Below are 12,467 nucleotides of genomic sequence, written 5' to 3'. Positions count from 1 at the left end.
CTGAATACAAAATGCCCCCAAAATGCACAATAGTTCAAGACTAAATCACATCCAAAGCTGTGAATATCAAGTTTTCTCTTTATTGTAGTCAGGCAACTTTTTATAAACGTCCAATCTGACACCTTCATTCTGACTAATTTTCACTACATTTCTTATGCATTAATGCTATATCGAGCATTTCTGCAGTTCCTTAGCTGTACAGCTTATATTTGAAACCAATATGCATGCTTCCAGGTTGGCGTCTCTTGTGTTAAATGTCAAAGGTAAGCCATAGTCGAGCTCCAGTCATGCATGAATTCTAACAAAGCAGATCACAGTATACTGTATAGCTTCATGGCTCTTTCACGGTTAGTGCATGAGACCACTTTTTCCAGAGTCCAGGGTGGACCCTGTATGTTGAAATAATAACATAATAACATATGAATTTTCAAATCCCACCCATGGGAGGATGCATTACACAGTGCCTCATAAGGTGTTTCTGAATTAAAGCAATCCATGGGTGGTAAGAGCTTATTTTTACTCTCTTTTAGTCTTATGTTGAAAGACTTTATAATGATAATAATGATATATTTTGATATTACCTGACCAGCTTGACTAAAGCATATATCTTATAAAGGACTTTAATTCATGTTATTTTCATTGTAATGACAATGATGTTACTTAGTATTTTATTACTTACTAAACATGCTTTTCCTCAATTAAAGTTTCATTTAAGCATGAGGTCAATAAGTTATTAGAATCATATATTTAACAAATAAATAGATCTCTAAATATTATATTAAATAAAATGAAACAATGGCATCATTTTAAATTGCCAACCCTGACCTCGCTTCAACTTTAATTATTCAATAAATATTCAAACCAATTAAACATGATTCATAATTCTACTGCTTTTTTGAAGGACATACATGAGACATAATACCTAACAAAGGCTCTTAGTGCCTTACTCATGATTGTATCAGTGAAAGGACCAGAGCCTACAGATACCAAGATACAGGATTTTTAAATCTATCAACAGAATTAAGAATGTGAATAACGTTACGAAGTCAGCAGTAACGTTATAGCTGTGAACGTAGCAGTGCAGTGTGTGTACAGTTCAGCCTAGAGTCAGTGTTAAAACACCTCAACACCCAAGCCAAGCCCCCGTGTCCTGCTTGCAATCTGCAGGTTAAAGTGAAAGTGAAAGAAAGCAATCATTCCAACTCAGGCTATCTTAAGGTGGGCTGACCTTTAAGGTGGACCAGCTACTCTCATTTTAGTTACAGCCTAGCTTTTATGCAGTGCCAAATTAACTGCCAGCCATATAAATTGAAGCCCAATAAACAGTATAATGCATTCACCCAATTACATGGTTAAACTTGCTTTAAGCTACTGAAATCCAAGCATTTCTGCTATTGTCATGAACTAACATACTGATGTGTCATTGGAGTTTTGTTTACTTCTTAGTGGAACCAATGCCCTGGAATTTGCAATTTATGTCATGCCAAATGTGCACACATGTTTTTGATCAATCAAATTTTTCGTGATCAATCATTAATGTTAACAGTTCCAAAAATATAGCTCACTCTTGTCTTCCAAGATAATTGATACTATTGTGCTAGTGTGTTTCAGTTCATCACACTTAATATTTGAGGCTAGGAGGGAAAAGGGAAGAGACATATGGTGAGGTTGAAGTCTTGCACTAGTGCTCTGGATTCATCATGCTAACTGGTGCATGACTCAGTCCTAAACACAACAGCTGGTGGTCTGAAGAGCCCGAGGTAGAGCCCCAGGGTGCGGGATGACCAGCCCACTCATTTACCGGCAGTTTACACAGGGGACAGGAATCAGCGGGGTTCTGGGAGCAGAAGACGAGGCTGGCTTCTTTTCAGATTCTAACACCCTCCAGGAGCCAAAGAACGAGGACTCGCCAAGGAGCATCACAATGGCAGATGTTTCATTTGACACAGGGAGAAATTCGAGGACCCTAAAACTATGTAAACACTGGACACAAACTCATAAACCCATCCATTTCAATAATCCCTTTCGAAAATGCGTGGACCTCCTTCCCAACAGGCCTTCAATTAATGAAATTGGAACTATGAAGGCTGGATATATTGTTTCTCAAGCCTCATCAATATTCTCAGTACTTCAAACTGGTCCTCTCCTGCAACTGAGGCTACATGAGCTTGTCACATTTGTCACGACAGCGAGGCTCCCTGGAGATGCACTATGTGGCCCCATTCAAGTCAGTGGTGTGAGCCTAGTGAGCCTAGATATCTTTTCCTGCAAGACTGCTCTACTCTCTCATCAGCTTCGAGGATAGGTGATTTAAATGAATCATTGGTTCACCCCTGCTGTTCTTCTTTAGTTCCAGATGAATTCTAACGCTGTTCTGATGATCTTTGCTAGTCCTACATCTAACAGGCTTCATTACAAGCCAATTTGATAAAAATAAAAATAAAAATATATATATACCGGTATATAAACACAATATGTGGCGCCATCATACATGCAAAATGCATCCTGTTATGCAAGCTATGAAAAGGCACTGCATAAAGAAGCATTTTAATTATTTTAATTGCAAAACCTCTTTTGACTTCTTCTCCCTCATAGTGTTAAATATTTAATGTACATTTTTGAATTTCTTGGGAGGAATCAATCATAATGAAAACCATTAACATCAATATAATTTCTGCTCTCACAGATCACTGCGTAAAAATCAACACAGTGCCTGAAACTGCGTAATAAGGAACTGAGGCAACACAGGTTAGAGGAACAAAAGGCAGACCCCCGACACATGCGAGTGTCATTATATCCCCCAGGGCATTTCACTGCAAAGCCTATTATTTAACGTTATAATTAGAGCCCAGAAATGTGTCCCGGGGTTAAGTTCAGCTCTCTACATTTTTGGATTAACATAAAATAATAACGATCTCCAATTAGTCTCTTCACCTCAAAGCCACAAACGAGATCACACTTAACTGGGTCATGAACTCTTGTAATCGGTATAAATGTCCTAATTTATTACTAAAACAACATACTTTCCTTGCATGTCCTATCCTGGCTAACAACTACTGCTCTTTGAAAATACAATATATTACAAATCTGTACACTTTGAAGAGTGTTGCAAGCTTGGCAGTGTGGTTTGCTATTGTCTTGTTACTCTGGGAGCAAGTATCTATTCGCTAGAGAGATGCAGTTATGCAGTTGGAACTCTCTCGTTACGCCCACTGCAACGCTGCTGTCATGAATTCATTGAACTTGAATGCCAGTTTACTGATTGCACCATTTAGGTAAACATTGTACCGCGCTGCCACAGAATATTAAGTCGAAATGTTTTTTCCTTGTTCCCCATTTGCAAATGTTGATCAAGTGCACATGACTCATAACGCATATGCTCATTTATTAGAAATGAGAGAAGCAGGAGTAACACACGGCTTCACACAGGCAGCTTACTGAGAGCGCACAGTTTACTTTATCACTGAATCTCCTGAACTGAACCCTCACTGAGCCTCCACTATTGCAGGGCAAGAGATAGCACAAAAGCAGCACCCACACAGCATCAGAGCCAAACATGTCTCAATATCACTGAGGATGTTACACGCACACTGAATTCCAGTTATGAAATAGTCTGTTTAGGCCCCACTGTGCACATAACGGTCTAATTTTCAGCAAATACATTAAAATCTAGAGCCCAACCACATACAGTGTGTAACTAGGGTTCTATGAATCATGAGTTATCACCGGAGACGGCATGGAGTAACCAGATTTCCAAAAGAAGGAGACAGAACTCTCCACTCAGCCGTAAGTTGATTTCAGTATCTAGGTAGGGTGCTGCCCAGATTGTAGAGAATGTGCCACTGCCTTATACTTCGGGTCATGGAGTACAAGGCAATGTCAAAGAATTTCTTTGCTCTAGAGGACAAAATTAATTGATTTTCTCTGGAAAAGGGAAAAGAACTGTTGCTGCAGTGAAACTGTAGACTAGGACCGGAATCAATTGAGAATAAATTGAATCAACTTTTTCAAGAAAGTTTCTTTGAATTCTGGTGAAATACTAGTGGATGTTTTTTAACAAAAAATTCTCATGAAAAGATCCTAACTAACAATGAATTGATGCCACTTACAGGTATAGAGTGAAGCACTGGCACCACACCTGGCATAACTTTTTCGTCGGTGCCATAGAGCTCAATTTAGTCCACAAACCATTAAAATGAACCACAATGAATTCCTTCTATTTGTGTAAAGACAGCTAAAAACGACAGTGTCCAGCTGTTTTAGGGAACATAATAAAGCTTTTCAAATTGTAAGTGTTTATTCGTGACCTGTTTTTGAGGACTTATGTTTTCAGTAGGATTGAATGGCCTTGTAGCTTGGAGCCACAGACAAGCTGTGGAACTCAGTATAGGTATTGATAGAATATTACCAGCCTTCTCATTTTCTACTCTTTAAAGACACCCCCACACAATCTTACATGAAGGTTGACTTTTTTTACATTCCAACTGGTAAAAAAGATAAAAAAGTGTGTTACAGTATCCAATATTCAATTTTCTGCTTCAACAACTCACAAAACAAAAGTGACAAAAGAATAACTATATTTAGAGTCCTGAATGATGTTCACAGGCCTTAAAGTTAGCCATTAAAGCACTGCTGTGGCATTCTTTGTACTAAAAAATATCTGCATGTTGGAGCTTCAGCTCTATTGATTTTGCCACATCAAAAGCCCCCCACAACGGGGCCTTTCAGGTCTAGAAACTTTTCTCAACAACAACGGTGTCATTGTCAAGTTTTAACGCCATTTCCACCACTGTTGTCTGAATCTGATGACAGCTTATGATGTTTCCATGACAATTTTGGCATGTCATGTTTATCTGTGTATGCTTGTTTACTTCGAGGTCTCTGGGGGGCGGCTTATTTAGCAAATTACCTCAGCCATGTGTACTTGTCTGTGTCGGAAAAACAAAAACAAAAAGTCCCCAGTGTGAAATTTATTTGCATCCTTGACACCTCGGTATGACATACCCATGTGGGTTTTCCCCAAAGCACTGTGTGGCGCTCATCTCTCTGAGCCTTATCATTGGTGTCAAGCTTGGGACTTCTATATTGAGAGACTCCCCTCCAGAGGCAAGACGTCTCTGTGGGTGAAAAGAAAGACCATAGCAAGAAGCAAAACAGAAATCCTTGGTTCTCTTGCACACATGCTATAATAAATGATGGGTGGAAAACTGCAAACACCCTCTTAGAGAGTGATTAGTGTTGTCTGTGTAGTAACTAGTATGTTTTATATGGCTTCGGGTCAATCCTAAGGGTCTCTGCGACACAGACATTAATAGGAAGGCCACCATGTAATCATTCTTGCACCACACTCACCCACTGACAGAGAAATCCTAGGGGAAACACTTTCCCCAGTGGAGGAATACCACATGTGACTTTCCCTTCTGTTACCCCCTGCGGCAGTTTTTCTTTCACCAATGTATTAACGAGAGAAGCAAAGTTGAACGCTGCCTCTCTTTCTGTAGAAACAAGTATTAAAGGCAGCACGTAGCAATTCTTCTGTGCAACACAAACAGCGAGTCAGATCACTAATCCCTCAAGTTCAGATGGATTACATCCTACCTGACTCCCTCCTTGTATCCCACACAGTTACCCCTCAAGTCATGATTTCAACACATGGCTAGTCAAGGATGCTCTCCATGCCTATATGCTCTCTTTTACCGAGTAGATTTGTTTTTTTAATTATTATTTTCTGTGCTCTTACTTCTAATCCCTATAAAAATACAATCACATCCATCCGTAGACTTTTTGCTGTTATTTTCTAGTTCCTCTCAAGGCTTGAAAGTGTCGAGATCCTTAATCCCCCCCTCCATTACTGATTTAGGCCAGCGGTTGATTGAAAACTGGGGGGAAAAAAGCTATTGCAGTCTCCTACACTAGCCAGAGGCTTTTCACACTACTGTGAAACCATGTATGGAGTTTTTCACAAACTGCTGAGGAACGCTGCCAGGAAGCTTGCAGACCATATGCATTTCATGCATGAATGCCTGCAGACGGTTGACACATTCTTCAGGTGACGACAACTGTCAAATATTCTCAATTGCCAGATCCCACAAAAGGCGCAAAAGCCCAGCTAGATGATTAACATTGAAACTCATTTGGATGTTCAATGCAGACAATCTGCCTCGCTCAATGAAAAACAAAACACTTTTGTCATTTTCTACTACAATAGAGGTGCAAAGCAAAAGAGAGATCGGGAAATTGTGGACTAAACTGCTACGCGCACACACACAAACACAAACACACAGCATAATCTCCCTCACATCTCATTAAATGTTTTCTCTGAAGATGTATACAGGCTGGCAAGAGACTTATTTTCAATTTGGCAGAGCCAAGAGCATGTTAATGGGCTTTGGGAAAAATGCCCTACAGAATTTTTATATGGATATTTGCTAGGGAAGGGCTTTTAGAGTGGTATTTCCACACTTTGGCTAAAGGTCTCATGTCATGCCATTATTTTGTGATTAGGCATCTGGCAGTGAACACATCTAAAATTACCCCCAAATTTATTTTGCATACCTCCCCAGAATGTAGAGTAAAGTCAAAATAGTTCAGAGTAAAAGACCCTGTCATTTAAAAACCTTCTGTGAAATGGTGAGACAGATTGTTTGTAATTTTTGAACAGTTTATCGCACAAAAGCTTCAAACCTGAAAAGCTGATTCTTTCAATTGAATCTTAAGAGAAATTAGCAATAATAAACTGCAGTCACAGCTTTAATTATGAATAAATTATGTCATCTTCTTGAATCATTTGCAATTTGAACCAATTTAATCTGAGACCCTAAAACATTTTTCTAATATGGAACAACAAGGGCTTAAAACTGTTTGAAAAATAAAACTAAATACAAGATTTAGTTATTTTGAAATTCTGAAAACGTGCAACTTAGGCAGCCTCTTAAGAATATTACATTCATATGTTATTAAGTATTGTAAAATGGTTTATTTTAAGAGCTACAGTAACATCTGTGTCGAGAAAGCTCAAATTTTGACATCAACTGTGCCGTGTACAGAAGGTTCACGAAGGTCCTTCATTTAAGTACAAACAGCAAAGATCTCTGATATCTGGGCTGTGTTTAAGGGAATTGCACGACTGGGTGCATCTCACAACCTGCAAAGCACAGATCACAGTGATAAGCAGAGCGGAATTCACCAGAGGAAAAATGATGCTGGATTGTGTACCAGCTAATAACTGTTCTGTTAAAGACGAATCAAATAATATTCTTAAGATTGCTACCCATGAACCCCAAAGGTAATTGTTATTCTTAAGAAAGGAAATATAAATTGCAGGCACTGCATTAATAGGAGCTGCAGCACATCAAGTCATTTTGTTTCAAAGCCGAAGCAAAGAGCCGAGTCCACCCATGAGAATCCCAACCGCTCTGTGTAAGTAGATGTTGATATTAACAGCAAAGCCTCGGAGCAAGAGCTCCCTGGCAGGGCCCGACTGAAGCATTCAGGAGCCGTTGTGTTTATGAACAAAGGGCTGACAATCAAGAAGCATTGTGTGCATGACACTATAACTAACGGCTGACACATGCACACAGGGGTGATCTTCACAGGCTAGCTGTACTGTTGGCTGACTGCTGTGTAAAACACCAGGCAGGCAAATGTACACTGACAACATGGACACGAGAGAGGAGGAATCATAAGCTTGACCTGGTGGAGTTGAATGAAGCTGTCCACTAGCCAGTTATAGGCATTTTTTTAGCACTGTGCTGGCACTCTTCCGAGACACATCTGACGTTATAAAAACTAGACTGAAGGAAGTAAGATTTCTCTAACTGGCCCCTACCTCCCATCACTCCCATACTGTAAGCCATTGGAGGCTCTCAAGAGTCCTTAGGCAAAAAGAGAAAGTAGCACTCTTTAATCAATGAAGTGGGTAGTATGGTTGACCTCTAACCTTATATCTGCATGGGTGTCAGTCTTTTCATTCCCAGACTATAACTATGTCTGATGTAAATTCGCCGACCCCAGCTGTGAGTGTGACAGAAGTGTTATACTGCTGAGTGTGAATTACATATCTTCATGGGAGAACCACAAACGTAATTCTGACTGTCTCAGAGGAAGCGGGAGACTGTATATCGAATGTTTCTGCTTTCAATTCTACATTTGTAATTGTGAGGGGTCATTACTCGCCCAGCCACTCTGTCATACATAATAGTAATACATTGAATGGAAAGTATTGATAGAATATCTTCAAGACGATGTAAAACGATAGCTCTGAGCAGGAAAATACCAATCAAGAGCTGATAGTGTTGTCTTATATAATCAGGAGATAACTTCTGTGGGGAGAAATGAATTGAAAACTTGACAGTTTGCTGTAATATCAGTTGTTCCTTTAGCCCACCATCCTATCGACAGAGTTATGTGTTGAAGGTTTTTTCACGGAGTGGAGAATTACTTAATGAAAAGATATCTCAAATAATCATAATAATATGATTCATGATTCAAAGTCTGTTGTGCATTTATGGCTGGAGGGCACTGAGCTCCAGCGCTCCCTCCCTTCTGCAGGTCTCAAGGTACGAGTGCCATTCCATGGGGTGTTTAACAGTTGTTTCGACTATTAACAGGAGTTAATCACCTGCACACAGATATTTTTAGCAAAAGCGATATTTATGTGTATGGAGCCTCTATGCAGAATGATGATGTACGTCCCTGCATGACTGGCAGCGACTGGACAGCCATCAGCCTCTAGCCCAGTTCCCCCGATAGCAATAGTTTGTAAAACGTCTTATCGGCGGCTATATATCAGTTAAGAACTTAACAGATTTAGATGGAAAAAAAGAAAAAGCTAGCGTCTTGGTGCTATCATTGAACCATCAATTTGGGGTTTCTACTCCACTGATAATTTACCAGGTTCTTTATGTTCTGGATAAGTTTAATGACTCTGACTGGAGCCCACGGGACCAATTCAAACACTGCTGTAAAATTTCAATAATGGATGGCCTTTAGAATTAGATAGTAGCTGTGTAAATGGGCTTATTCTGACCAAAGTGCACAGAAAGAAACTGTCAAAATTCAACCAACAAACGCACCTTATTAAAAAGGTATACTTTTTTATCTTGAGAATAATTGTCCAATTAATTTAATCTAAGTTGTCTAAAATGTATGATTAACTAAAGTTAAAAGTAAATTCAATTATCATTCTTTTGTATTTTAATATGCAGAAATTAACATCTGTGCAAACACATCTGTGTTTGTCACCTCTTAAATAATGTAGCTCAGCTCGTCAGTGGCTGTCAAAATAATTATCTTATGCAAATTAAGGCTCACAAGCTGAGGTAGCCACTTCTCCAGAAGTATTAAACCTGTGTGTTTAGCATCTAAAGGCAGAGTAGCATGACAAGGCAATTGATGGAGGGATGAGCCCTAACGCTGCACATGCAGCTTTCCACACGTTTTTATTAGCATAGCTAATTAGGTATAATTGAGTGCTTTCTACTATCCCATCTCCTGAGGCTTATATCTTACTGATGTTGTATTTATGCAAAGGTTATTTGGAGACAACAAAATCCAATTACACACAGTGCACACAGCTGTAGATGAATTGCAATTAGGATTTGATCGCAGCTCCAAAAACATGTGATCTATAGCAGGGCCACAGACCTCTGTTGTTGACTTTGACTTGCTGAGGTTCCAAGTAGAGGACAAATGTTACACGACATAAAATAATTACAAAAAACTTCTACATAATCTAATAACAGTATGTCCAGGTATTTCAAAATCATTTATGAAACATAATCTGACCCAATCTAATTATTGTTGTCTATAAGAACTGTTAAAAATATAAAATGGGAATATTTATATATATTTATTTTAATTATTTGTATTATTACATAAGAATTGTGTGGGGCTAGTTCACATACTTGTATCCAATGTATAAAGCTGCGTTCAATCACAAACCATGACAAAAAACATCGGTAGCCACTATGTCTGTATAGCTTGCAGTGCTTTGTCATATCATTTTTTTTTATATATAAAAATAACAAAGAAGCAGCATTATTTTAGTATAATTAAAAGTTGATGTAAGTGTTAAAAACTTGCATGTTACCATGCAAAAATTATTTCAACCACAGTGTGTGTGGTCTTTTAGATTTGAGTCTTCTGCTGAAAATGTCTCACTCTGAGTTGATGCTGAATATTTGTTGCTACCGGAGAGAATAAATGTGGGAACAAAGTTTTGCCTTTTTGCTTTTACATATTTCACTACTGCTCTTGATGCAGAATATATTAGTGTAGACTAATATTCTCCATTCCAGCAACTAATTATTTGGTACATTGTAAATAAAGGTCTGATTAATCAATAAGGGCACGATCTTTGAAATTTGCCTTTTTGGGACTTCTAATTCTAGATGAAATGTAGAAGATGTATTGGTTATGCTAGGATCCTTCACACACAGACACAAACGTTCATCTAGTAACAAAACTATCAAATTCCCATCCAGCCAAAACCCCTGTTAAAAGAAAATAAGGCGGCTCTATGATCATTACTGCCTGACACTGCCAATTGCCAATACGGTATCTCTATTTTGTCTGTACGAGGCAAAAGAGGGATTAACTTCAGGCCTCTCTGCTTCCCCTCTTCCTTCTCATAAAGCTGACTATGTTTACTGCCTAATCTACTTTCCTGCTTTGACCATAAATGTGATTACCACCACACAAGAGATAATAAAACCCCATATCTCTGCTGTACCAAAGCACATGAATTAAAACCTAAGCTGTAGCCTAGAGGAATATCGAAAAGGAACCCTCAGCAAAAGGGAATATTTCGTGCTGAGTGCATACAGCCCCCTACTGGTAAACACCATTCACTATTTAGCAAAGTAAAACACAAAAAGCTCCATGATCTTCTGTTGAATGCCAGCAACAGGTATGCAGCTACTTTCAAGACATGTCTTCTCGTGTTCCACTGTCGTATAGTCAATCTTTCAATGTCTCCATGTCAGCAGCTGTATTGGTGAACAATCTCTAGTCTGGGTGACTGCAAGTAAATCACATACCCACGTCTCACATGCCAGTCTTGGGCTGTTAGATTGGGTTTCTTTCAATCCATAAACTCATTAAGGTGATTTAGTTTATGTGCTATTATAAAGTTCAATGGACTTTAACTATACAGGGATGGATAGATGGAGACTTGATGAGCAACATGACAGGTGGATCATTTTAGCTGTAGATGATTTTAAATGCAGTGTTTGGTGTCTACTTGATGCAAGATCATGAATGAAATGCTGCGATTCATCATCAGGCAACTGTGGAAATGGAGAGGATCATACTGAACTTTAAATAGCAATAACAAATACTGTTCCACTCTACTGCCATGACAGGTCTGTGATTTGTCAAATAACTGCAATGAGCCCAACAAACATACCGACTGCATATAGAATCAATTCAGACAAATCCTTAGACAGTGTCTGTCATGAAACGTGGCATGTTGCAAAAACAGACTCATACTTTTGACTGTATTTGGAGCCTCTGATAAAAAAAAAAACGCTTTTGAGGGAGATCACATAGTTCAGGTAGTGTGTGGCGATCATCATCACATTGATCAATTTGAAGATGAAACAAGGGATGGCACGTGGCGAACGGGGGCGACCGATGATGAGTGGGTTTCGCCTACCTGATATTTCCTGATGAGGCACATTGACGAGGCTGAATCCTTTGGCGTTGTAAGCTTGCCTTGCCTCGCTGCAGCTCCGCGCTTTGCTCTCACCAGCAGATGACAGGGACAGCACGGACAGAGTACAGAAGGCGACCTGCAGTCTCCACATCGCATACATCAGTGAAATCCTTGATGATGTTTCACAGGGAAATACGAAGCTCCGATAAATAAATAAAAACACTGATTATCCAAAAAATAAAGGGTTGTTTGAAAGATCCCTCCAGTGAGCAGGATGTCAAATGTCAATTCAAACACAAAAAAATTTAAAAAAAAAAATCACTCCTCACTTTAGATACTGGTCCGTCCACCTCATTGCAAAAAGATTCGTCTGTTCTCCCACAATAAAGGAAAAAAAAGACCCCGGCGAGCCCCGACTGCTCCCGGTTTGGGTAAATCCGTCTGAAAGACAGTTGCTACCTGGTGCTCTCTGTGCAAACAACTTCTCCCGCACACACACACACACACACACAGCAGCAGCACTCTGTTCGTGTCGGTGTGAGGAAAGCGAAAATGCAACGGAGACACACGCTGCACGGCGAGCAGAGCGCACAAGGGCAGGGCAAAACATGGAGTGGAGTGGCTGCGACTCCCAGCTGCTCGCATCCAGGGCCGCGTACCGTCCCCGGTAATGCGCACCAGCACATTGCTGTGGAGACACATGTTGGTGGAGGCGCGGGGACCTGGAGGTGGTGTAGGCGGAGTAGACCTACACATGGTCCTGATTATTTGTATTGTCTTTATCGTTGTAAAAACCCACAGAACCTCAGAA

The 12,467-nt window shown here is 39.6% G+C and overlaps 1 protein-coding gene across 1 annotated transcript in view; it reads right to left on the bottom strand.

Annotated features, from left to right (window-relative positions):
• LOC129104341 (glypican-6-like) overlaps positions 1-11,835 on the bottom strand; it is a 126,020-nt gene extending 114,185 nt beyond the window's left edge. Inside the window, exon 1 of the mRNA XM_054614980.1 lies at positions 11,657-11,835. Within this exon, the coding sequence (XP_054470955.1) occupies positions 11,657-11,816 (160 nt within the window). The 5' untranslated portion in view covers positions 11,817-11,835. The remainder of the gene's footprint in view (positions 1-11,656) is intronic.
• Between the last annotated feature and the right edge of the window lie 632 nt (positions 11,836-12,467).

The sequence above is a fragment of the Anoplopoma fimbria genome, chromosome 2, assembly GCF_027596085.1.
Source record: "Anoplopoma fimbria isolate UVic2021 breed Golden Eagle Sablefish chromosome 2, Afim_UVic_2022, whole genome shotgun sequence".
Taxonomy (NCBI): domain Eukaryota; kingdom Metazoa; phylum Chordata; class Actinopteri; order Perciformes; family Anoplopomatidae; genus Anoplopoma; species Anoplopoma fimbria.
This window is presented reverse-complemented; position numbering and strand designations above follow the sequence as displayed.